The sequence below is a fragment of the Cucurbita moschata genome, unplaced genomic scaffold (genome assembly GCF_002738365.1).
Source record: "Cucurbita moschata cultivar Rifu unplaced genomic scaffold, Cmos_1.0 Cmo_Scf00001, whole genome shotgun sequence".
NCBI classification, from domain to species: domain Eukaryota; kingdom Viridiplantae; phylum Streptophyta; class Magnoliopsida; order Cucurbitales; family Cucurbitaceae; genus Cucurbita; species Cucurbita moschata.
This window is the reverse complement of record NW_019268517.1, coordinates 9,732,553-9,759,257: the sequence shown is the minus strand read 5'-3', so window position 1 is coordinate 9,759,257 and position 26,705 is coordinate 9,732,553. Positions and strand designations below refer to the sequence as shown.

At 36.1% G+C, this 26,705-nt stretch overlaps 6 protein-coding genes across 9 annotated transcripts in view; 2 read left to right on the top strand and 4 right to left on the bottom strand.

Annotated features, from left to right (window-relative positions):
* Positions 1 to 96: 96 nt before the first annotated feature.
* LOC111448329 (dof zinc finger protein DOF5.1-like) lies at positions 97 to 1,480 on the top strand. Its single transcript, XM_023087850.1, has 2 exons — positions 97 to 232; positions 327 to 1,480. The coding sequence occupies exons 1-2, from the start codon at positions 182 to 184 to the stop codon at positions 1,290 to 1,292; spliced, it is 1,017 nt and encodes a 338-aa protein (XP_022943618.1). The 5' UTR covers positions 97 to 181; the 3' UTR covers positions 1,293 to 1,480.
* Positions 1,481 to 6,060: 4,580 nt separating this feature from the next.
* On the bottom strand, positions 6,061 to 9,139 carry LOC111444768 (beta-glucuronosyltransferase GlcAT14C-like). The gene is made up of 4 exons (XM_023082809.1): positions 8,309 to 9,139; positions 7,807 to 7,882; positions 7,602 to 7,717; positions 6,061 to 6,804 (listed from the first exon to the last, which is right to left on the bottom strand). The coding sequence occupies exons 1-4, from the start codon at positions 8,829 to 8,831 to the stop codon at positions 6,218 to 6,220; spliced, it is 1,302 nt and encodes a 433-aa protein (XP_022938577.1). The 5' UTR covers positions 8,832 to 9,139; the 3' UTR covers positions 6,061 to 6,217.
* Positions 9,140 to 9,991: 852 nt separating this feature from the next.
* LOC111444775 (RING-H2 finger protein ATL33-like) lies at positions 9,992 to 10,816 on the bottom strand. The gene has a single exon (XM_023082822.1). It carries the CDS (start codon positions 10,789 to 10,791, stop codon positions 10,240 to 10,242), a length of 552 nt encoding a protein of 183 aa, XP_022938590.1. The 5' UTR covers positions 10,792 to 10,816; the 3' UTR covers positions 9,992 to 10,239.
* A 396-nt stretch (positions 10,817 to 11,212) lies between these two features.
* LOC111444750 lies at positions 11,213 to 14,470 on the bottom strand. 3 transcript variants are annotated; one of them, XM_023082789.1, is made up of 3 exons: positions 14,090 to 14,468; positions 12,148 to 13,791; positions 11,213 to 11,438 (listed from the first exon to the last, which is right to left on the bottom strand). In XM_023082789.1, exons 2-3 carry the CDS (start codon positions 13,641 to 13,643, stop codon positions 11,429 to 11,431), a joined length of 1,506 nt encoding a protein of 501 aa, XP_022938557.1. In that variant the 5' UTR covers positions 13,644 to 13,791; positions 14,090 to 14,468; the 3' UTR covers positions 11,213 to 11,428. The 3 variants fall into 3 exon arrangements, with proteins under 3 accessions (XP_022938557.1, XP_022938565.1, XP_022938549.1); XM_023082797.1 differs by having other exon boundaries at positions 11,213 to 11,432; positions 14,090 to 14,467; XM_023082781.1 differs by lacking the exon at positions 11,213 to 11,438 and adding an exon at positions 11,528 to 11,874 and having other exon boundaries at positions 14,090 to 14,470.
* A 1,481-nt stretch (positions 14,471 to 15,951) lies between these two features.
* On the bottom strand, positions 15,952 to 18,978 carry LOC111445333 (ADP-ribosylation factor GTPase-activating protein AGD7-like). Of its 2 annotated transcripts, none has more exons than XM_023083651.1 (4): positions 17,824 to 18,978; positions 17,637 to 17,726; positions 16,677 to 17,190; positions 15,952 to 16,457 (listed from the first exon to the last, which is right to left on the bottom strand). In XM_023083651.1, the coding sequence occupies exons 1-3, from the start codon at positions 18,604 to 18,606 to the stop codon at positions 16,678 to 16,680; spliced, it is 1,386 nt and encodes a 461-aa protein (XP_022939419.1). In that variant the 5' UTR covers positions 18,607 to 18,978; the 3' UTR covers positions 15,952 to 16,457; position 16,677. The 2 variants fall into 2 exon arrangements, with proteins under 2 accessions (XP_022939419.1, XP_022939409.1); XM_023083641.1 differs by having other exon boundaries at positions 15,952 to 16,461; positions 17,824 to 18,976.
* A 6,465-nt stretch (positions 18,979 to 25,443) lies between these two features.
* Positions 25,444 to 26,705, top strand: part of LOC111450056 (short-chain dehydrogenase TIC 32, chloroplastic-like) — a 2,378-nt gene continuing 1,116 nt past the window's right edge. Inside the window, exons 1-5 of the mRNA XM_023090205.1 lie at positions 25,444 to 25,917; positions 26,001 to 26,080; positions 26,172 to 26,325; positions 26,416 to 26,494; positions 26,575 to 26,659. Coding sequence (XP_022945973.1) covers positions 25,568 to 25,917; positions 26,001 to 26,080; positions 26,172 to 26,325; positions 26,416 to 26,494; positions 26,575 to 26,659 — 748 coding nt within the window. The 5' untranslated portion in view covers positions 25,444 to 25,567. The remainder of the gene's footprint in view (positions 25,918 to 26,000; positions 26,081 to 26,171; positions 26,326 to 26,415; positions 26,495 to 26,574; positions 26,660 to 26,705) is intronic.

Sequence of the window (26,705 nt, the reverse complement as noted above, 5' to 3'; positions counted from 1 at the left end):
AAAAAAAAAAAAAAAAAAAAAAAAAAAAAAAAAAAAAAAAAAAAAAAAAAAAAAAAAAAAAAGTTAATTCCTTTATTTTTGGTGTCTCTCCTCCTATTTGATGTGATTCTCCACTATTTATCTCTCCCAAACAAAACCCCATCAACCTTTACAAAAGAGAAAGAAAACCCAGAAAAACGCCATGAATTTTTCATCCATTCCTGCTTATCTTCATCCTTCTAATTGGCAACAGGTAACCCTTTTCTTTCTTTTTTTCAAATATTAAAATAAAACATTAATATTCTTCACATATTTGATTTCATTCCCTTACTCTTTTCTTTGCTCAGCAAGTTTCCCATCAACTTGGAACTACTACTACTACTACTACTACTACCTCTGCACCCACTTCTCAGCTTCCTCCTCCTCCTCCTCCTCCACCACCTCATGGCGGTTCCATCCGGCCCGGTTCCATGGCGGAGCGAGCTCGATTGGCTAATATTCCCATGCCTGATGCTACATTGAAGTGCCCAAGATGTGAATCAACCAACACTAAGTTTTGTTACTTCAACAATTATAGCCTAACTCAGCCTCGCCACTTTTGCAAGACTTGCCGACGCTACTGGACGAGAGGTGGCGCTCTGAGGAACGTCCCGGTCGGGGGCGGTTGTCGGAGGAATAAAAGAAGTAAAGGGAGAAATTCTAAATCGCCGCCGGTTAGTTCTGACCGGCAACAACAAACTAGCGGTTCAGCTAATTCCTCATCAAGTGCAATAGCTTCCAATAATAATAGTGGACTTTCCCCACAGATCCCACCACTCCGCTTCATGGCTCCTCTCCACCACCACCAACAACTCACTGACTTCGACATCGGCGGCTTCAACTACGGCGGCGGCGGCGGCGTACTCTCAGCTCCTGCCACCGCCGCCGCCGCCGCCGGCGACCTGAGTTTCCAATTGGGTAACACTAATTTAGCTGGAGGAACAAGTATAGGATCTCTCTTGGGATTTGACCAACAATGGCGGCTCCAACAACAAGCTCCCCAATTTCCCTTCTTGTCGAGCCTCGACCCTTTCGACGGCGGTAGTAGCGGCGGCGGCGATGGGTCGGGGTGGCAAATGAGGCCAAAATTACCCTCAGGATCAAGGAATTTAACCCAAATGGGAAATTCAGTGAAAATGGAAGGAACCCCAAATCATGAAGCTAACATTGGAAGGCAATTTGTTGGGAATGAACAATATTGGAGCGGTGGATCAATGGCTTGGTCGGATCTTTCTGGCTTCAGTTCTTCATCTTCAACAAGAAACCCATTATAGAAACGTTGTTTAGTTCTTCATGTGTGCCATCATCATCAGCCAAAACCCTAGAACAATATGGTGCTTCTTTTTTTTCTTTTAAAAATCATATCTTTTTTGTTTTGTTTAGTTTTAGTAGTTAGGATTGAAGTTGGGGATGAGAAATGATATCATTTTATTACCATATGAATAGATTATGTTTGTTTGTTCCTTAATCTTTGATATCAATTTCTCAAAATGCATGCTAGCACGACTTGTTTTCTCTAGTCATCGTCTTATAATCGCTAGATTTAAGGATACTATGATATCCCGTATTGGTTGGGAAGGAGAACGAAACACCCTTTATAAGAGTGTTGAAACTTTTACCTAGCAGATGCGTTTTAAAGCCTAAAAGAAAAGGTCCAAAAAAGACAATATCTACTAGTGGTGGGCCTAGGTCGTTACAGATACCTACATAAATATATTATAATACGACAACATGAACACCGAAACGTGTTCTTCGTTCTATTTTATATGTGGGATTATGTGAGATCTCACCTCGGCTGGAGAGAGGAACGAAACATTGTTTATAAGGGTGTGAAAACCTCTCCTTAGTAGACGCGTTTTAAAATCGTAAGATTGACAGAAGTAAAAGCTATTTTGGAAGCTTTTATTTGTTTACAACATTCCCATAAAGGCTCTATGGTTTTTCTTCATCGTAGACAAAGGGTTTGTAGTAAAACAAAGGCAAGTCTTTTTTATTTTTTTGGGCACTTTTCATTTCTCTTGTCATTTTTCAACCTATTTCCGAACTTATTTTCTTAATCTTTTTCGTACATCGAAGAGAATCGTTATGTGAATTAAAACGACGTATTTCAATTAGGGTTTCAGCCTAAACCATGCGCAAACACTCGAACATGAGAGCAAGGAATCATCCAAGAAATGGACGAGCTCCGAGGAAAAAGACAAGAACCATGCTTTTAGAGACCTACCCTAACTCCCGAGAGATGAACATTAGTTATCCCTAAGAGGGAAAGCATTTAGTTAAAGCAATCTCCAAACTTCACTTAGAGTGAACACAAAGGTAAAAAGTACAAAAAACGGTGCGTTTTAGTCATGGGTTAGTACTTGCTATTACAACAACCAAAATTAGAGAGCATGACTTACAGCTCCATACCTATGTTGCTTGTTTTGGTGATTACTTCTAACTCACCAAATTTTAATTCTCGAAAGAGTTGGTGAACGTAATCTTAGATTTGACAAACTTCGTTCGAGTTTAGAAATCTCGATCCATCTTAGCATCAAATTGAGGCTTAGACTTAGCATGATTCGCGTGTTTGTTCATTAGCGTTTGATCCATTCATGTATATAAATGTTATTAGTTTGGTTCCCGAGATTGTCGATATTGACCCAAAAGCCGACCCGCTCATACCCGCAATCATTATGACATAAGATTTTGGAATTAAAAATAGATAAGAATTTATAAATATAATTCTCAAATTTGGTAGTCATTGTCCCAATAATTTGGCTTGCATCAATTCCAATGAAACGGTGTGTATTAATTGGCTTAGTGCCAACCCAAATGATTAGCAACTCTAACTAAAGTACATTTTCTTATTAGAAATTAAAATTTTTAATTTTTTAAAATTAAATTTATCAATATTTTTTTATTTTATACAAAATAATTATCAATTATACACATAGAAAATAGGAAAAAAGGAGAAATAAATAAGAAAATGAATTATTTTTTTATTCTTAAAAAAAAAAAATTAGGAATTTAGTCATCAAAATGAAACCCCACGCGCTCTCCGCAAAAGTGTGAGTAAGAAAAGAGAACAACACGCGCTTGAGAGGTGTAGTTAGATCACGCATCACAAGACGACAAATCTCTGTTTTGTCAGTATTCCAGTGGGCCCAGTTTTACTCCCATGTTTGAATTGCACGCACTTTTCGACTGCGTGAAATTGCACATTTTTACAGAAACTTACAAAAATGGCCCCCCGTATTTTTCTCCACATCCTAATTTCCTCAATTATTACATAAAATCCCCTAAACTCTCTCAAATTACACAAAGTACACAGTACCACTCCCCTGCACGGACCCCGTCTCAACATTCCATCTTTTTATTTCCATTTCCATTTTTATTTATTTATAAAAAAAATTTAAAAATAATAATAAATAGTACCATTTTTATTAATTTTTGTGGGAATAAATAGTACAATTTTTTTAATTTTTAATTTTTATTTTTGTGCATTACTTAAAAAAGGTAGTAGTCAAAAGCCAGCATTGAGTTTAAAGCTGAATCTAAGCTGCTTTCTTTTTTAGTTTTTACTGTTCTTTTTTTTATTATTAATTTTATATTAATTTTTCAAAAAAATTATATTGTTTATTTTTATTAATTAAATTAATTTATTTTTCACATGCATCCACTGGTCGATTAACACTAATAAACAAATACATACCGATGATTTATAATTTTTCTTTATTTTAGCTAAATTAAACTTTAAGTGAAAATAAAATTTTTGAATATTTAACTTTTTTTATCTTTAGATGTCGGTCTTATAAATACAATATAACTATATTTATTTATTTAACAATTTTTTTTTAAGCAAATTAATTTTTAAGCGAGGATTAAAATTTTGAATATTTAACTTTTTAGTCTATAATTTATACGAAATGTTGGAGGTAGCCATGCAAAAAAGCTGAAAATATCTTTTATTTTTAGGGGTCGTATTGTAAATATAATATAAATATATTTATTTAAAAATAAATGAAGAAAAAAAGAGGAATCTTGGAGGGGTGTTTGGATTTAGCTTTTGCAACAATCGAGGGTTCTTACTAACAACGAATAAAGCTCTCTCATTCAACCAACACACTCTGGAAAACTAACTTTTTTTTTTTTTAATTTTTTTTCCTCTTTTTTTTTTCGAACAGTTTTACGAGAAAATCTCGTGGTTGGTCGGTTGGTAGAGGAGACGAAATTAATTAAAATTAAAAATCGAACATCTCATAATTATATCTTCGAAACAAACATTGATTTAGTGAGCGTCCAAATGGAGGAAAAGTATCGGAGAAATGGCTCGAAATTCTAAGCAAAATCTTAACGTTACCTTACTCACACTTTGATGTATGTTCGTGTCGTATTTCTTTTTTTAAAGGAGTGATTGGGGAGCGGGTTAGATATCTCGAGTTTGGAAATGTTAAGCTCGAGATTTAGTTTCTAGAAGTTTACAAGGTTTGGATTCTTGATTGTAGGTTTACGAGACATTAGTGAAATAATGTGACTAATCTATTTTATTCGAAGAGGATGATGGGTTTAGGGTACAGTTCGAAAACGGTTAAATCCAAAATTGACAGGTCAGTGTGAACTTATCCATCTGGGTATGCATTCTTCAAAGAGTAATGTATTTACTTACAGATTATGGCTTTCGTATTTAGTGGGTCTCCAACATTCTCTCGATAATCTACGTTGATTACCAGTAACAAATGAAATCGAGAATTCAAGATTTGTTCACAAAATAAAAAATTTAGGGTTCTCGAGAAAAAGAATTGAACGAGCCATTTTAAACCCTAATAAAGATATAGATTAGATACTAAATAAAAGAGTAGATCCACACAAAAAGGATATAGGCATATTCTCTCTCTAGAAAATCTTGGAATTAAGAGAGAGAATGAAGGATTTATGCTCAAGTTTTCACGTTCTCCCACATGAATTCAATCATGCAACCATGGCCCATACACATTTGAGATTCCCAATTAAACATCACATTCACCAAATTTTGCATTTTGGTCCCTTTCGACCTTTCGACGTTCGTCTATCTGATCCTAAAAAATATCGATCATACTCGATCTTGTCTCTTTCTTCGGTTAAGTATGTTAAACTCGAACGAAGAAAATAAATCAAAAGTAGAAATAAGTCTGTGTTCGTTAAAATAGAGAGTAGGATCAAACTAATATTTTTTTTACGGGTTTTATTTTAAGCTTAAGATTCGAGATTCAAATCTCGATCGGACGTAAAAATATATATATAAATAAATAAAAAGGAAAAGAAATTGATGTGAATTTTGAAATGGGTTTGTCAAAAAAGAATCATCTTTGTAAGGGCCTACTTTTCAATAGTTCCTTCCTTCACACATAAACTTTGTCCATCTCTTTGGATTCCTTTGCAAAATATATATATGAATCAACAATTTCATTCAAACTAAACCTTTTGGGTCAATCTTTTTAAACCAAAGATTCAAAACTTTTAAAAGTAACCCATTATCGAGACACTCTTATTTCACCATATTTTGATTATACGGTCGTAATTGTAACAATCCAATCCCATTGTAAGTAGATATTGTTGTGTCGTCGTCAGCCTCACTGTTTTAAAACGCGTCACCCTTATGAGAAATGTTTCGTCTCATTCTCCAACTGGGATCTCGTAATAATAGCTATAAAATTAGATTCGTACTGGACTTTGTTTCTTTTCGTTTTTGAGGAGAACCTAGATTTTGATGATCGAGATTCCGACAACCATGATTGAAAATACAACAAACCTTCGAGAGCCCTTGTGTGCAACTAAGTCCTCCGACAAATCTCTCGATACTCGAATCGAAATTCACACCAAAGTGAGAGTGAAACACTTGTTACCCAAACCATTAAACGACCATTCTTTTCCACACATATTCAATCATTGTTCAAAGTTTTTCTTTTTTAGAAAAAAATAAATTATTTTAGGTAATATGGATGCTTACGTGGAGCACTTAAAAGAAAAGGAAAGGAAAAAAAATATTAAAATTTCTTTTTGGATTATAATTGGCAGACGACAAGACCAAAAGCAAAGACATTTCTTCGATGAATCGTAGAACGACAACAAATGGAATGGTCGACGACAATTAAAGCCATGACAGCGACTTCAACATTCAAAGCCCAACTACGTTAGTTGGGCCCAACTTACAAGACCTTTGGGCCTAGCCCAAATAATATTATATATTTAACATCAACTTACTGTACAGAGGAATCACTCTGCCCCATGGCTGATGGCTCAAACTACATTGTCTGGGTCTGAAGTTTTCATGATCAAGAAGCTTCATCAGAAGCTTTTCCACCCTCTTCGAGCTGCTGGTTGGTTTAACATCATGGGGACTGCCATAGGCCACACAAGGACCCTTCTCCGAGATCGAGTTCGAGTTCGAGTTCCTCACACACCAGGCACCCAGTGTGAACTGCCCCTTCGCCCTCTTTAAAAGTTCCTCGTCGATTCTGTTAAGTACTGAACTATTCTCAGCGAAGCTTCGTGCAAAAGGGAGACCACTTTGGACCATGTCGATGAAATGTTCGGACGTTAGATTAATCGGGTGTTGGTTTGGAGGATTGTCCCATTTCATATAATGCAAGTCTTGGTTCACCGTAGTGTTTTGGTAGTCTTTGTGGTTGCAAATGATAGTGTGGAAGTAACCCTCCGAGGAAGACAAGAAATTGGTGTAGTACATTAGGAGAGTGCGAGGGAGATTGTCCCATCCCCATATGCAAAATTCCAGAAATGGCTTCGTGAGAACCACCCATGAAGATCCTGGCAATAAGCTTTCAATATCAGAGTATATTAGTTTGTGTTAGGAACTACGGACCTCCACAATGATATGATATTGTCCACTTTGAGCATAAGTTCTCGTGGTTTTACTTCTGATTTTCCCATGAGACTTCATATCAATATAGATGTATTCTTTACTTGTAGATCCATGATCAACCTCTTAATTAATCGATATGGGATTCCTCTCCCAACAATTCTCAACAATCCTTCCCTCGAACAAAGTAGGCCATAGAGCCTCCCCAATGGCCTATGGTGCCCTCAACAGCTTCCCCTTAATCGAGACTTAACTCCTTCTCTGGAGCCCTTGAACAAAGTACAACCTTTGTTCGACAGTTGAGTCACTTTTGACTACACCTTCGAGGCTAATAACTTCTTTGTTCGACACTTGAGAATTCGATTAGCATTGCTAAGTTAAGAGCATGACTCCGATACCATGTTGATATTGTCCACTTGTTTCTGGTTTCCCCAAAAGGCTTCATGCCAATAGAAATGTATTCCTTACTCGTGATGAACCCCTTAGTTAGCCGATGTGGGACTCCTCTCCCAACCATTCTCAAAATACTTTGAAGAATATCTAAATCAAATGTTCAAACTTCTAAATTTTATGTCACCCGATGAAAACCAGAAATCTGCTAATGTCTAGAATTCTCCATCTCATTGACTCGAGTCTAGCACGGTTAATATCTCATCGAACACTATTATGATTGAAATGTCAGGAATAGCAAACCAACCAAATGGTGGATGAAAAATGTTGTATAGGATTATAGGAACAGCCTTACCTGTAAATAGCTTGAACGACGACGGTATCGACCTTCGCTCTTTTGCCCAAAACACTCCAGATTTCTTTGCATGATATAAGCCAGGATCTATAATTATAGTCTTTGCTCCCAAGTCCCTAGATCAGTCATGAAACAATTTAGATAATAATGTTCATATCCAAAGGGATATTTGTGAATAGCGATGCAATGCGAGGAGCGGGCTTACTCTTTCCAACCAAGATTACTTGAGTGCTCAACGAAGTTCAAATCCCTTGGCAAGAAGGAGAATACATGCAGAAGATCTGGAACACAAACATATGATCAGTTGAATGAATCACACTGCAAATTCAATTCTTCCTCCTAAAGATCAGAGATGACAGAAAAACAAGGATTTATGAGTTCTTGCAACATGATTTTACAAATCTGCAGCCAGAACAGAACAGTTCAGTTGAACTTTCTTCAAATTTTTGGGAAGGTAATGCAACTAGCGAGCAAGATCATAACATGTATCCTAAAATCTAGAAACTGAATGATATATGAGTTTTTGAAAATATAGCCACAGATAATCAAGAATCAAGTCAGCAACAGTTTAAACAGATCGGAGCTGATAGAAGATCATATGATACCAAGAGAAATTTCTCTAATTCAAGTGAGGACATATCTAAAGCAACAAGATCTCAACTAGATTATGAATTGAACACCAAGAACTCATGAGCTAAAGAAACTACCGTCTTGCGAGACCAGAGGATAATCAGAGGCGCTGAGATTAATGAACCAATCCCAATCTTTAGCGCGATTCAGCAATATCGCAATCGCCTGAAGCGTAGAAGCAATCATAGTTGGACCTTTATCAGTGATCAAATTGGCCTTTCCCACAACCATCACATTCCTGAACTCTCTCAATACGCTCTCCGACTTCACGTATTTCGCTAGTTCGAGTCTCTCGGAATCCGAAGCTTCCAGATCAAGATGTAGCAGATAGTAGTTCCTCGGATGATATGCCGCCTGAAGAAGCCGCCTCATCGATCCGCCATCTCCTTTCGTTCCTGATATCAAATACGCAAATCTCGGCAATGGCGGAAGCCCTAACTCCAGCCTTTCATTGTCATTGGAGTCTAGTACGACTCTCGTTGCGCCATGGGAAGAAGATTTAGGGTACACGGAAGTAACAATCAGAAAGAGCAAGAAAAATACAGCCAATGGCATCAGCCATTTCCGATCTGGATAATACGGATTGTGATTCTTCTTCATTTGAACTTCCTAATATCAATTTGGAATGCGATATCTGAAGACGAACTGATGCAAATTGGTTGCCCGGAGCTTAAACCCTAAACCTCGATCTGAAGTTGCAACTCAGAGTAACCTGAATCGAATTGTTGAACTTGAACCCAAGTAGATGAAAATTGCTACGGTTTTTCATGGCTTTATGGGTGAATTTGAAGATTTTGATGCTTGAGAAAAAGGTCGGAAGGTGAAAGTGTGCTGTCGGCGGCGATGGTCAGTGGAAGAATCCGTTGATGTAAAATAAAATTGAAGAGGGAAAAATATTACCTTCGAACGAAATTTAAAATGTCCGTCGCACAATATTGTACTTCATTCGAGCATTTAATTTCCATGTAAAAAATATGTTGACTTTATTAATTTTATGAAAAAATTTGATAAAACAACTTTGACTTTGACTTTCAATTTTCTTGTTCAAAAGATCGGATGATCGGTTTAGTTCGATCTAATTCAATCCAGTTTAGGTCTAACACTCTTATAAAGTTATGTTTTGTTCTCCACTCCAACCCAATCAACCTCTTGAGAGTCTAACGTCTTCGCTCGCACACTGCGTCTCCAACTGATGTGGGATCTCACAATCTACCCCTAGGGCTCAACGTCTTCGTTGGCACAATTGAGTGTCTAGCTCGGGTACCATTTGTAATAGCTCAAGCTCACCGTCAGTAGATATTGTCCTATTTGGACTTTCCCTTACGAACTTCCCCTCAAAGTTTTAAAACTCGTTTACTAGAGAGAGATTTTCATATTTTTGTAAGAAATGTTTTGTTTCTCGCTCCAACCGAGTAGAGTCTCACAATCCACCCTCTCTTGGGCGCCCAACGTCCTCACTTGTACATTGGGCCACCAACTGATATGGGATCTCACATGTTACCCGCCACTGTACTAAATATATGTGATTAAGTTATCGTGCTCCAAAGATAGGAAAGCAACCACATTGACAACATGAACACAAAACTGGGAACCTTAGCGAGATCAAATTAGATTATATCAACCGATTTGAAAATTTATATCTAACGATATTGATTAATTAAAATAAATAATAGGAATTATCTAAATAATAAAGTTAGAAATATTCCAACATTTTCAATGGTATGTATTCAATAAGAGAAATTATATGTTGGCATTTATGATTAATTAAAGCTAAAGTGGAAAATGATATATAATATCAACACGTGTAACACCAAGAAAAACAGCCTTTTGCGATTTGGATTGAATCAAATTCAATCCAAATTTCAAAATTATATGAAATGGGGACCCATTTAATTGGAATTTTTCTACAAAATTTCACGAAATCGAGACGAGTTCTGGAAATAATTTTCTATGTGGTTCGATTTTGCAGCAATCGGACCTCTCTACGTCGAAAGAAGAAGAAGATTTTTCAAACTAAATTGCCGGCATCCGGCAGACCTTGCTGGTAATCGTCGTTCCTAGAAGCCGCTGGTCGCGGCGGTGCTCGGTTGTTAATCGGCCGTTTAACGGCGATGGCGACGGTGGCGCGACAAACAGGGCAATTGGGGTGAGAATAGAGCCACATATCGATGCAATCTACATGAAAAGAGTGTTTACAGGCGGCGAGTTGCCGGACCTTCTCGCCGTCGACGAACGCCGATAGGCACACAGGACACTCGTTGCCGACTTCCTTACCGTGCTCGTCCTTGTTGTACTTAACAGCCGCCGCCACGTCATTAGAAATACGATTCACAGCCACCACGGTGACGGCGGTGCCGGATAGCCTGGCGGATCTCCGCGGCCAGAGGCGGAGGAGATTGGGGGAACACTTGATGGCGATGAAGAAGGAGTAGACAAGAGCAGGGATGATGATGACAGCGACGAGGGCGAGGATGAACTCGATTGGAGAGAAAGCAACGGTCCGACGAGGGGAGGGGAACGGCGGCGTTGGTCGATTCATCACGGTGGTGCTGACGTCCATGGTGGAGGAGAGGTGGGAGGGGATTTTTATCATGTAGGAGCATAATTAGAAAATTGGAATTTTTATTATTTTTATTTGGATTTGTTGGATTATTGTTTGATAATGATTTTTCTTTAATTTTGTCCTAACAAAATATATAAAAAAAATGAATTTTATCACTCATCAACCAATCATCTCAACTCTTTTTTTTTTTTATGATAATGTTTAAAATAATAGCTAAATTAATATAAATATCCAACTTTTTCATTTTTTTTAAATACTTAAATTTTTTTAAAATTTAAAAAATACGCTTAAACTTCGAATATTTTTCAAAAAAGAAATATTTTAATTATAATAAAATGTATGTTAAAATATCATAATAAAAACATTTTCCTAATACAATAATTATTTATTAATTAGGTAATGGAAAATATTTAGTTAATAAGGATTGGGAAAGCAATAATAGAGGGATTGTGGATACCCTCATGGTGATGGCTATGCACTTTACCTGCTTTATCGTTTATGCAACTTGAAAATGTGGGCCACTGCCTCAGCCATTGACAACACATGGCTTTACCTTTTCCCATGGCCACGACCAACGTAGAGCACGCGTCGGTTTAGAAGTTGGTGGTTCAAATCTTTGTTTAGATCCACGATCTTAGCTGAAGCTTAGTTCAACAAATAAGATAGATGTTAGGTACTTTACAATCGAGTTATGTTAATGATATAAACCGTTTCTAATCATACTCTTGCTCGATGAAATTCAAGTGGTTGAGTTAACATAGAACGATATCAGTTCACATGTTAATGCAACAGCTTACGACATTGTAAGATCCTGACAAGGATCTTGTCTACCTCGAGATTTACATCCAACAACATGGGAGATTCACAAGCACTTCTTCTTAGCAGTAGAAATGGATACGATTCTCAGAACACAGCAAGAAGAATAAGAGGCTAACATTACTGAAATTTATGAACATTATGCAGCCATATTTGCCAGAAGATTTCAAGTAGTATCATTTTCTTTCTCTTTTTTCAGAACGAGATCTGATACGAACAGAAAGTTCGATGCAAACCGGGTACCCTTCGACATTCTGTAATGAACTGAATGCAGATATGGGAACATAAGCAGTAGATGTAAAGAAGGGATAAGTTTCAGTATTGATATTAACCAAATGATCATCCATTTTCAAGAATCATGACTATGATGATCGTCGGGTTCTATCAATATGACACCGGATGCATAAGACGAAAATCGAAAAGAAAAATGTGACAAGCAGATTGAGGTTCATAAAATTCTATCTTGTGGTATACGTTAGTAAACCGACCATGCATCGACGATGCCAACAAGACAACAAACTTTAAAGAAGTGCCTACCTCAACTTAACATTAGATTTGACTCCCAGGAGTGGTCGAAGGCAAACATGGACCTCGTGTTCTTCCGAACCTTCCCGGAGTTTGGGGACCATAATCTCAAGAATGGACCCAGGTCCATCATAGTATGCTTCAATGTTAGCATCTTCAGGAATTCGAGTCAGAAGAGGAATTTCTCTCACGAATTCACCAGGAGGACAGTGTTCGGGATACGAATCTAAAAGCTTGAAAGTTCTATCGTGCCTCTTGATGAACGGCATACAAGATGTGCTCACACAAGAAACCTTTATAATACCATGTGTGAGCGTATTCCTCCACGAAACTTTGACACTTTGTAGATCGACAAAGGGCAAACTGATGATTATTAAATAACCCTCACTGTCTTCATATATCGTCTTTGCAGCTGTAACAGGCCCGTTAATGTTCTTCATAACTCCGCTAAAGTCGTTCAACCACTGCAGACCATTCAAGTGCTTGTCCATATCTGAAACCCAGTTGGGAGGATTGACTGTCAACACGCTATCATCGTCGTTCATATTAGGAGATGAACTCTTCCTCCTCTTGCTGGTAACAGGAGATGAATCCATCATATCATAGCTGTTGTGGTTAGACAAATGTAGTGTTGATCCATTGAGCAATTTCTTTGGTGGAGGATTTGAAGCACTTTTGACAGAAGGAACTGGCCTCTCAAGTTCAAAATCGGGGCAAGGAAGGTTCCTCCATGAGCTAAAACCGCTCGCTTCAGGTGGGATGACGAAGTTTAAGTCTCGACCCGTTAGTTCTACCCATCTCTTCTGTAGATCTTCGTCGAGCGACATTAGATTGGGAGACTTAACAACCTCGATCCCATGTACACACTGAGGATTTGAGAGGCCCCTGTAATGCTTTCGTTGCATTCGGTGTGATCGAACGAAACCTTTTTCAGCACCGAATGGGAAGGCAGGCTCGCCTTGGCGAGAATGCCCGTTCATATAACTTCTAAGCTGCATTTTACCTAATGCATTCTCAGGCCTCTCCTTGAAAGCCCACATGTACATGTTCTCCATGTCATGTTGGACCATGAAAACATCAATCTTAAGATCCGACTTCTCAAATCCCGAAACACCGTTGCTATCACGGGTAATCTTAGCCTTCGATTTCTCGTTTAACACAGGCTTGAAGTAGAAACTAAAGAAAAACCAAGCGCCCCAGATGCTGTCAACACGCTTGGTGCATTTTCGAACAACCTTCGGAACAGTTAAAAAAGTTTCGGTCTCATAAACTTGTGAAGAAGCAAGCCCAACATCTAACATGTTACAATGATCAGAATTCCATGGCTGCAGAGTGTAGCTGCAATCAGTTGACAATGGTAAGTTTATATCAGGAGGACGGGGAAGAGCGATCTGTCTGTTCATTTCCAAATCCAGTTCTTCGTGAGACGAGGCACTCGAATCCATGAATAGAAGAGTAGATGGGTGATGATTCTCAAGTGAAAGGGCTGTGAGGAGAGAATCTCCCATTTCAGTTCATCTCTTATGAACTCATATTTGTCTCTGGGAAGTTGAATAGGAAAAAAGGGAAAGAAAAAGAAAACACCGACTGAAGAAAATAACCCTGTAAACACTCTGATGATGTCAATCCCCAGTGTATCTTCCCTCCATCAAAACCCTAGATTTTCCAATCAGAGAACAAATTACTCACAATCTCAACGATTCAAAAAGGAACAAACAATCCCAACGAAAACAGATAAATCGAAACAACAAATCCAAATGTTCGATTAAAACAGCCACTTCTCAATCGCCAATACACTAAATCGGATAGAAATCTTCCTAAAAACGCCCTAAATCACTCAGAAACGCCGATTTCAGATCCAAATATGAAAAAAAACCAAATCGAATCCATCACAGAAATCAACGATTAACCAATGAACAAGAAAATCTAAACAAAACCTAGAAATCGGACATACCTTTTGGGATAAGCATCGGGAAATCGAGAGGTAGAAGGGCCTCCAAAACCGACAAGAACTTTCATCTCCATCGTATCGTCAACAACCATCCCTGAAATCGCTCAGTTCTTCGATTTCTTCTTCTTGTTCCCCCTTCTTCCTGTCGTAAAAACCAGAGAAAAATGGAACAAATCAGGGCTGCGGCAGGGTAGAATGAAAAGGGGGCGAGGGATTTTGGAGTCAAATGCCGCAACCTCGTTTTAAAGGAGAAAATTCGAGGGTCAAAACCAAAACTACAGCACAGCCCACTTTGAACAATGGCTGTTGCCATCGCATTCTCCCCTTTTTAAATAACAACAAAACATTTCCCAAAGTTTAAACAACAAGATCATCACTTCCAACAAAGTGATTTGGAGTTTGTTATTTAGTTACAGATTCATTTAAGGAAAAGGTAAAGATTTATATTAAGCACTCTAAAAGTGCACAACATTATTACACGACAACACCCATCCAATCACTCCAAACCATACAAATTAGTGGAACAAGACGTTGATTACGTTCTAAGCTCTACGCCCATACCCACCCAATCATATTAAAATCTTCAATCTTTCTTAATATTCTTTTAATACTTAATCTCCACTGAATTAAAATAATCACCTTTTATTTAATTCTTAAACTTTAGTGGTATGAACTTTCAAAACATAAGTTTCTTAAATTATCAAGCAAAATATTGTTAATTTGATTAATTAAATGATCATATTCGTTGAGCTAGTTTTTACCTTGGCAATGGACAATCAAAATACGATATATAAATGAAATTTATTAATAATTTATTTTTTAATGACAAACGTAACGTGTTACTAATTAAGTTAAAGTTATTCGTTTATGGCCCACTGCCTTTCATTTCTCATAAGTAATGATGATAAGTATATTAAAATAATTAATGTGCTTAATTATTCATATTAATGGAGCATTATATTAAGCTTAGTCTACCTCTCAATAATGTCTTGGTGGTCCATTATAATAATTTTGACAATAACATGTTACTCAACCTAATGTTTACTTATATAAATCTTTGTATTTTTCTTCTTATTCCTATCCCTTATTGAATTATTAATCTCCATGTATTATTGAATGACACCCATTGATTTCAAATTATAATTGTCTAAAATTGATGTTGTGTTTTAAATTGAAATCAATACAATTTCAAGAGAAAATAAAATATAAAGACTTTACACGTTGGCCCGAAGAATGCCTCCATTCCTTTATCTTCTCTTCCGAGAGAGGTAGAATTCGATAGAATTCGTAAAAAAAACTTCGATAGAACGATAGTTTTTCACTTTTGAACGATCGACCCCCTTCCTGGGCTGAGGCCTCCAGTAATGGGTTCTAAGAAGGAAGACCCGCCTGGAATCAATCAATAAGCCTTTTGATTTGATTGAAAAGATGATGATTATTTATTAGCTTATCGAGCATATCAAGAGATTTAGTCAGTTCATAACACATACACGAACCTTCACAAATAGTGTAAAGGCAGGCACCACGGGCTTAGCCATCTGCACGGCGGTGCGCACAAGTGTGCGCTCTCACTGTGCAATGAACCCAGATGGGGATCAACGTGAGGACAATTTCCATGTTATTACCTACAACATGCTAATGAACAGACTCAAAATTTCCCTGTTATTATCTAACCAACGTGAGTTCTAATTTTTACCCAACATCAAAATGGTAACGTTACCATTTGGATTGGATACAAGAACTTGAACATAGCCTGCTATCAGAAACCACTCATCAAAATCGAATCGATGATTCAAAGATTTCTTTCTGGTATAAAGATTTAGGCACAAAATAAGGCAAGCTCGACAAAGTGCTACCAAACATTCACAAGAACTATCTAATGTTCGTAACCATTCGAACAGATAAACTCGCTTTCAAGCGAATCAAATTCTTCCCAGTGGCTGACTTGCAACCAAACATGAACAAAAGGATGAAAGTCATCAACTTCTATTCATTACAAAGCAAATATAGAGAGAAAAATTCAATAGTGAAGTCACAAATAATGTTGCCGGGCACATAATAAAAACAGTGTCTTTAAATTGGGGAGTTACCACTATAGACGTCTTTGATGATACAGCAATCGCAAACACAGCATGCCCCCAAGAAAAAGTAAAGAGAAAACGACTGCAAATGTACTAACCTCAACAAAATATGAGCGACCCATGTAGGATTTGATATCCACTTCCATAAGAATCTGATCAGCTCTAGCTACATGTTCTTGTAATCATCGTCTTTACCAGTGTGTTGACCAGCCATCCGTATGAGCTACTCCAACTATTCAATTTTTCACCATTGGAGGAAACCAGGATCTAGTTTGTTGTTTATTCAGATGCTACCTAATCATACAGCATTTTTTTTTATTAATTCGGGATAAAGATGCTACCTAATCATACACCAAGAAAGCAAATTAAAACAGTGTAAACATATCATGAAGCCAAAGAAGCGATGAGTTTGGTTTAAAACAGTGTAAACATATCATGGCTCCCATGGAGAGATTGGGGATCAAAGAACATCAAAAAAACCATTGAGAATTAGGTTCATTGTTACCAACCTCAGAGAAAGCCTCCTTCCGACCATGTGCCACCACCAGCTTTTCCATTTTGACCAACAGTTTTCCGATCAGACGAGGCCTGATAATAGTGATCGTATCCATCATCCTTTTGGTCATCCCAGCCAGCCCAGCCATCATTGTTGTTGTTGTTGCTGCTGCTGTTGTTATGGGATCCACTCCCTTTGGTTGTTTCCTCTTTCCTGCTGTCTTTGGCGGTATCCCAATCATCCCAAGAATTTGAGCTGTAAGAATTGTTCTGTCCATGTCCACTTCCGGATGATTGCCCTGTCCCGGAAGAATTCCATCCGTTATTGTGCTCAAATTCTTGATAGTATCCATTTTTCTCACTTTCATTTCGTTGCCAGCCATCTTTGGTGTACTCTTCAACCTTTTGTGAAGCAATTGCCATTACACCTCTCATAAGTCCCCACGTCCTCTGCCCAATTTCTGTTGTTTTTGCCGTGACAACATTGACGGTTTCATTCACCTTGTAATCATAGCCACCCTCCTTCACCTGTAAACATAATTTTCAAACGTACATTTGGGAGGATAAGAATTTCAGTACAAAACCAAAGTTCGCTCCCATGGGTATCATGGAACAAATCACTGCCTCAAAGGATACGAAAAATCTATACCAACAAGAAGTTAAGTAGTAAAAAAATTAGTATGACCAAGACACAATCGAAGAGTTTTAGAGGAAAAGAAAAGAGCAAACTAAGTAAATACAGACACAAAGCATAAAATGAGTCATGGTCACACGTAACAATGCCAATTTGTATTCACAGGGCGACATGGATAAGATCTTTTCAAAAGCAGAAGACGTTAATGAAACGGTTCGCGATTTTCCATGTGAGGTACCAACACTAACACCTCTAATAATTTGCAACAACATCAATGTCAAATTTTAAATCCAAGTACTTACAACAAGAAGATGCTAGCGCCAAATTAAAATGTAAATACCTTGGTAGTAAGCTCTTTTGTACCAGCTTGAACAGCATTTGCTGCTGACTGAGCTGCAGAAGCAGCAACCAGGGATAGTTTACCAAACCCCTGAAATGAAATGAGTCACCAAATGATCAAACTTACATGATAAATCATTACAAAAGCATATCGCCGAACAAATAATGTTGATTACACGACGTAATACCTGAGAAACAACAGAGAAAACATCGCTTTGTGCATCATTCCTTTGAGTAGGTGCAGGACTTGACCCAAAACCAACATATTTTCCTCCCTGTGATGGTGGAATTCCTTCAGGCCGTGAATCATTCTCTGCTAATTTCATGGCGAAAAAATTATCTTTATTTGCAGCAGAGGCCTCCAATTGAGACCGTGTATAAATATCCTCGGTTGATCTTGACCTGGATGGCGCCCCTCCACCGCCCATGCCACGAACATCGCCAGTCGATTGGTTTCGCCTCATATCACTAGAAGATCTAAAATTATCATCGTTATCCCAACTATCCCAACCTCCGTTATTCGTCTTACTCCCTCCTCCACCAGCACTTTGCGCCAATGGAGGCCTCGATTTTCCAACACCAATATTCTCCTTCGAAGCCGGCGGATCCTTCCAAGATCGGCCCTCGGCTAGGGCTTGAATTCGATCCCTATAAACGCCAGCCGCTTTGGTATTATATTTGGTCACAATATCGGTCTCTTTAGAGATTCCATATTGCGCAAGGAAGGCATTAAGCTGCTCATTACCCCCAGCCTCCATCTTCTTGATCTGGATCTCAGACCAAGAATCCATGGTAACGGATCTAACAAACGAGATATGAACACCAAGACCACGGTGCTTCCCGGAGCATTCCAAACACATAAAAACACCATATGAAACGGAGGCCCATTGGGGATTCTTCTGTGAACAATCAACACAGATCTTATTCCCCGGCCGTGATTGAAGATCCCGAAGCCGCCGTGACGCCGCCATTTAGATCAGATCCAATAGATCGGACCACGGGATCGAATTCAACGAATAAAATCACACAAAAGCTAAATCGGATGCAGCAAAATCGACAATCAAAAACAGAAATGGAAAATTGGAAAAAGAGAAGAAAAACCTCAGAAATGTAAAAAGAAAATTGATAAGTAATTCAAAGGGATAAAGAGAAGAGACGGAAGGCCGGCGATTAGGTCGTAACCTTAAATTCTTAACAATTTCTTCTTGATTTCGTTGCTTCAACCTGTTCCTCTTTCGGCGAGTCACCGACACCCTCACAAATCGTCAAAATCTCCTCCTTTCTAGCGCTCCGTTTGCATAATAAGGAGAGAGAGAGAGGGTGGGCGAGAATCGTCTCGCAGTATAATTTCCATTTATATTATAATCCATCAATTTAGATTCTTTCCTTAAAAAAAAAAAAAAAATAAATAAATCTAGAAAAATGTGAGTTAAATATTGAAAAATATAGATATAAAAAATAAAATAAAATAAAATATGAAAATAGAATTACTTTAAATTTTTTTATTTATATAAATTAAAAATGGAAATATAAGATTTATACTTTAAATACAAAAGAATTATGTTCTCCGAGTTTGGATATTTTTCAAAACGGGCCTTTACTTGGGTCATTCGGCCACTTTTTCGCGGGCTTTTTTTTATTTTCGAATTGGGCCTAGACGTAGCCCATTACGTACAAGTTCAGCTGGCGATATATGGGCCTGAGCCCAATAAACCAACTAATGGGCTAATCCAGCAGCGTACCCATGGGCTTCTGCCTCGTTTGTGTGAACTGGCCCAATGTATGACCCACTAACCTTGGACCTAAAAGGAAAAGGCATTAAATATCTAAATTTATTATCATTATTGAAGTTTTAAAAATTTTCCTTATAAATTATAATTAATGCTTTAAAAAAATTATTCATGCCAAATTCCTTCCCTACATTCCAATAATAATATAGTTTGACAGCAATTATTTACTTTTACTTTTACCGAGGGTAAAACCAACCCTTTTATTATTAAATTACTTTTATTTAGATTCCCGATCGTTCGTCGGAGACAGTTTATAGATAAGAAAATGACAACAAACAAATGGAATAAGAAGTAGGTCAATGTCAATGGATCGACCACCCAAACGCAATCTTTGACTGAACTGTATCTTTTTTTGTGTTAGTTGACCTAACTTGTAACATTAACGTGGAGGTGGGGTGGGGCTCAACCTCCAAACCGTACGTAAGACGAGTATCGGCCTTATACAGAAAGAAATTTAAAAGAGATAGAGAAAACCAGTCATTGACTATTGTAGTATTTGTACCGAGTTTCGGTTTGAATTTAAAATAATAATAATAAACACTTAGGCTTATTACATATATAAATACAGGGTGTTTAATTAATGGTCTGATACATATATAAATACAGACATTACATTTAGAAATTATTTATTTATATTCATTATTACAAATTTCATATTATTTATTAGAAATTAATGTCCAATTAAAAACTAATAAATATTTCTGGTCTAGTTACTCAAACCGTCAGTCTCTCCGTCCTTTTTGAAAGGTAAGAATACATGTTTCTTAGACATCTCCCGAAATCAAGTAACGCGTGAAGCCCGTGATTTTATTTAATGCTATCTTATATTTAAAATTAAAATAAATTCTTCCCTTTATTATTTTTCATACTTATTAATATTTAATTTAAATATGATAAACTTACCTGCAAAGTACTTCATTTTTTAATGACTATCCAATAATAATAAATTATTAGAAAGAAAAAAAATATTTCAACCCGCTGCTAATAAATATTGTCCGCTTTGATCTATTACGTATTATCCTCAGCTTTACAGTGTCTGCTCGGAAGAAGTGTCCACACCTTATAAAGAATATTTAATTTCCCTTTTTAACCGACGTGAGATCTTACAATCCACTTCGACTAATTTTGACACAATTTGTAACAGTCAAATCTCACTGCTGACAGATATTGAGTCCATTACATATTATAGCTTAAAAATGTGTTTACCAGTGAAAAGTTTTCAGACGGTTATTTATTTAATAAAATAAATATAAAAATTAATAATTAAAAAAAAATGGACCAATATTGGCAAGTGGAATTTATCCCATAATGTTAATTATTGTGATTAATTAAAGCCGCCGTCTGTCACATGGAGCTCAGGCAGTTGGCAAATTGCGGTGTTATCAAGTACACAGCCCGCCCATCTTGGCGCGCCCACCCCCACCTATTTCATATTAATGGTTACGTGACTCGATAATTTGACCCATTCAAACTATTTTATTTAAATTGGGTTGGGTTAAATGGTTACGTTCAAACCATTATATCAAACATGATTTTGTTTTATTTTGCTTAAAGAAGATAAAAAAATAAAAATGGTAATATTATCAAGCTCTCGAGTTAAAATACTGAAGTCATTTCTATATAGGAATATAAAGAACTTTAAAGTTTAGGTGGGCCCAGTATAAATCTGACCCCAGTCTCGAATGATAAATTAACACGTAATCGATGAGTTAAACGTACAAGTTTGCCATCAATGACATTCATGTCGAGTACGAACTCAAATTTTTTAATAAAGTGGTCCATAGTTCTTATAAATAGTAAAAAAATTCTTAGACATAAATCCTCTAACTCTATACAAATTATTCAGATGGTTTAAGAAGAATCGAGCTCGTCCTCGCGACATGCAGCTCAGTGTGTAACCTAATTAACCTACATGTCTGTCACTAATGGGATTCACACGACCAAGTACAAATTAATAGTGTGATAAACCTACATGTCTGTCACTAATGGGATTCACACGACCAAGTACAAACTAATAGTGTGATAAAGTTGCCCATGAAACTCCTTGTAAATAGTAAAACTTGTCTAAGACATTAGCACGTGAATTCACTGTAGCTGTAACAACTCAAGCCCACTACAAGCAAATATTGTTCGTTTTGGCCCGCTGCGTATCACTGTTAGTCTCATGGTTTTAAAACGCGTCTACTAAAGAGAGGTTTTCACACCCTTATAAAGCATGTTTCGTTCCCCTGTCTAACCAATGTGGGACCTCACAATCCAGCCCCCCTTGGAGGCCCAACATCCTCACTAGCACATCACGCAGTGTTTAGCCTTGATACCATTTGTAATAGTCCAGGTCCACTGATACTAAATATTGTCCGTTTTGACCCATTACGGATTACCGCTAACCTCGTGGTGGACATGAAAACCTTTTATAACGACGAGAAAACGTTTTATTCTCCTGTACTAGCGGTGAGTTTGGGTTGTTACACTAACTCAACTCGAAACTCGAATTTGAACAATGTTATCCTCGAAAAGCAAGCTAAGGAGTAGCACATGGGCATATTTACTCTTGGGGATTCACGTACCAATAGGGCCAATATTTCCTTCACTATCATTACAACAAATCACATTAAATGATAATATGTTTGCCCATATGAAAAGGCGAACGACCACACTTAATACTTCATAACTTAACCGAACATTCATATTAAAGACGTTCAAAGCTAACTTTGTATACGACCGTCCACATAATTTGACGAGACGACTCGGTTTCAAGTCAAAAAAGTAGCTATCCAACCCTTCTTCAAAAGCTAACTATAATTTTATACCATTTAAAAGAAGAAGATTCATCGAACCACGACTTTAGTGTGAAACTAAAACCAAGTCAAAGCCGATTTAAGCTTTAAATAGATAATATGTCACACAAAAATAAAATATTAGAAAATAATAATTATTAAATCTAATAAAATTACGTTCTATAAATGTTCAGTCGAAAAAGACGTTAATATGTTTTATAAATTTAGGAACCATTTTTAAAGCGTTATATGTAAAGTTCACTTATAGCAACAATATTTCGATAATTTGCCGACCCTACTTTAGCAGACTTGTTTTTCACTATTCCATTTTTTAATAAAGAAAAAGTCGGGTAATTCATATAAAGTCGTCATTTAACCTAACCCATCACATTAAATACAACTATATGGATATGATACCGATTTAAATCCGTGAAAGTACTAACAAAATTATTTTTCTTTAATTTAAAAATATGTGTATAATCAAAATAGGAAATTAATTAAAATAGGGAAAATAATGCTAATTTGGGACTTTATATTCCTAAAATATGCTATTTAATTTTGCAATAAATATAAGTGATGGTGAAAATTATTTTAAATTCTTAAAGTAATTAATGGAATAAATGAATTATTTGGGTAATTAAATTAAAGGGGGATGGGTGTAGCAGATTATTTTCTATTGTGAAATATTAAATAATAATAATTAATTAATTAATTTCATTTTTTTTCTTCCTACAATCATTAAAGAAGTTCCATTATTGTGTCGTATACCGAAAGGGGTTGAAACCATAAAAGCTTACCATTTAATGGGGCAGTTTGATTTTAATGATTATATATATATATATATAAAATATAATTTGAACGAATTAGTTAAAATATATTTAATTTAGAATTATATTAAGATAATTAATTTTGAAATTTAGTATTTGTTTGATGAATTTAAGGTTGGCAATGTTCGAATGTTCAACTGCGGTGTGAAATTCCACGTTGATTGGAGAGGGAAACGAAATATTTTTTTATGAGAGTGTGAAATTTTTTTTTTATAACAGATCGTTTTAAAAATCTGGGAAGCTCAAATAGGACAATATTTGCTAGCGGTACTTTTCGATATGGTACTATCACGTCCTCTAGCGAGCTGATGACACGCACACGTTGCCACCCGATGAGTACACATCAACAACATTGTACTATTGAAGACTGACAACCATTTTATTTCTCTCTTTATTAAATTGTCGTGCCTAGTGGGAACATTTCACATTAGTGGTCATTGTCATTGTAAGCTATTGATCAATGCACTCTTTATTTGGATAAGTTTTCATTCGGAACAAATTATTTTGACCCAAATTTAATGCACCTATGGTACGTTAAATTGAATTTAGAATTGGAAGGGTATATAAAATGTTGTTCAGCAACTTCGGTGCAAGAACGGGTTTCAGCTTCATACTTTTTTGGTGAATTAAGACGGGTAGCGGATTTCAAGTTTGTTCCTCGAACCCATCATTTTACATGGAGAATGTTCGTAATAAACGTAGGTTTCTTTCGTGTTAGGAATTCACTGTTACTATACTATTTGACTCAGGATTTCTATTACTAATATTGACGATCTCAGAAATGATAATAAAAAATAAAAAAGGGTTAACGAGAATTAAAATGATAGCGGTGTCGAGAAAATCATTAATTATGAAAAAGAAAAATGATAAGGGCACGGTACCCTAATGAAGATGGGTAACCTCTGGTACTTAATAAATGAGAAATTGAAAGGTTAATGAGACCACGGGAACCAGCCCTCATTATTGAGGACGGTGTGGGCCGATGGTCCTTATTATACAGGGCACCGGGCAGGTGCATGAGCCTTCGTATTTTATTATTATTATTATTATTTAAATCAATTACCCTAAATTTAGGGATGAATCCATATAAAATTTAAATTAATAACTGCATTAATTTAAATTATAAACTTTCTTTAAATATATTAAATTCCCGTTTTAAAAATGAAGTTTTAATTGGTTCATTTATTATTATTAAGAAATTTAATTTATTAATATTCGTTCAATTTCGCTATTAAAAGAATCATGAAAATAATGATTCGGATTTTATTATATAACTATAAAGCTAAGAAAATGGACACATAAACTAAAATAATAATAAATCTTTTAAAATGCATAAAATTAGGTATAAAAAAAATGCTAAATAATATATAAAAATTACTCGTTTAAAAAATATCCATAATTCAAATATTGAACCAATATTTTATTCTATTAAATTTAATTTAAACAAACATTTTAATCACCGTGTCATCATTTTAGGTCATTTCTACTTTAAATATAGTTTGATATGTCCGTAAAAAATTAAGGGAAATATCGTATTTTTCAAAATAATATATGTTTTTTTTTATAAAAAAAAAAAGACTTGTTTTTTGTTTTTTGTTTTTTTTTTTAATTTAGCCAAATTATTAAAATTAGATAGAGAGAAATCAAAAAATTTAAAAAAAAATTATTTTGCATTTTTATAGTAAATGTGTATCCTAAAATTACCATGGAGAAATTAATATTTAATTACGGTTCACTGTATTAGTACAAATTATGTCCCATTTAATTTCCCTAAAATAGAAAAAAAATTATAGCTTTTTAAAAAAAAATCTTGAAAATAACTTAACAATAAATGTGAAATCCAGACTTTTTCTTTTTCTTTTCTTTTTTTTTTCTCAAAGAAAATAAAATCCCCGTGCCTCCGTCACCGACAAGTAATTGAAACGGCAGCGTTTTGGCCGTTTATACAGCTCCAAATTTAGGTCGGCTGCTAAGAATAAAAAACGCATTTATCTATTCTCATAATACAATTTTCTAAATTTTTAAAATCATAATTACTCCTTAAATATATATATATATTTCTAATTTATTTAAAAATTACATATAAAAAATTAAAATAGGTGAGATTGCACGTGGATGGAAGGGAGGAACGAGTAACAGCGAAGACCCTAGATTATGACCGGGGAATTGTGGACCCCACATTGGTCAGAGAATAAACTATTATTTTATAAGAATGTAGAAATCTTTCACTAGTAGACACTTTCCCTAATAAAAAATCTAAAAGAATATACTAATTTAATTTATTTAAAATTTAAAGTAGTTTAATAATAGGTAGAAAAATAATTCATAATAAATAATAAATATGAACATAAAGAAAAAGAAAGGGTTTAACCAAACAGAAAGCTATTTACTATCCAAAACCTGCCAAACCCCCATCACATTTACTCCTTCCCCCCACCACTCCTAAATCCTCTATAAATTTCTTTCCCCATTCTCTCCTCCTCCCATCGCCGCCACCGTCGCCGCCTCCACCGCCGTCGCTGCCACCTTCGTTGAGAAATGTCGATCATTTCCCTCGTAACTGGATGGCCCGGGCCTAGCGGGTTCGGGTCAGCTTCCACGGCGGAGGAGGTGAGTGAAGGGATCGACGCTGCGAATCTCACCGCCATTGTGACCGGAGGAGCGAGTGGGATCGGGCTGGAAACGGTGAGGGTTTTAGCGATGAGAAAAGTGCACGTGATCATCGGAGCCAGGAATTTGGAGGGTGCAAATAAAGCTAAACAGCAATTACTGGAACAGAATCCGGCCGCCAAATTGGACGTTCTTAAGCTTGACCTTTCTTCCATCAAGTCCACCACGGAATTTGCTCATAATTTCCTTGCGCTTAATCTCCCTCTCAATATTTTAATGTAATTTGTTTTTTTAATTTTATGAATATTTATTTGAATTATTTATTTATCTTTTTAAGTGATTTTTATTTGTGTAATTTCAGAAATAATGCTGGGGTTATGTTTTGCCCGTTTCAACTCTCTGAAGATGGGATAGAGTTGCAGTTTGCCACCAACCACCTCGGTACAATAATTATTTTTTTTTATTTTTATTAATTAATTAAATATTTTTGTTTTTTTTTTCTTAATTTAATTTATGGTGTTTTTTTTTTAAGGTCATTTTCTGTTGACAAACCTACTTCTTGAGAAAATGAAGAGCACTGCCAAAAGCACAGGAATCGAGGGTAGAATTGTCAATTTGTCATCTATTGCTCATGTCCACACTTATGGGGATGGAATTCGCTTCAATAAAATCAATGATAAGAATGGGTATTTATTTATTTATTTATTTTTTCATTAATGAATTAATTATTTATTTATTTTTAGTTTCGAATTATAATAGAAGCGGTTAATTTATAGGTATTCTGATAAAAGAGCGTACGGGCAATCAAAACTAGCGAACATTTTACATGTCAAAGAGCTTACTCGTCGATTTCAAGTAGGTCTCTAAATTTTTAATTTTAAAATTATAATGATAATGATATAATTATATTATTATTATTATTTTGTTGGTTATAGGAAGAGGGTGTGAATATAACAGCCAACGCGGTGCATCCAGGGTTGATAATGACGCCTCTTATGAGGCATTCTATGCTTCTCATGAGTACGACACGTCGTTTCTCTCCTCTTTTCTACCCCCCCCCCCCCCC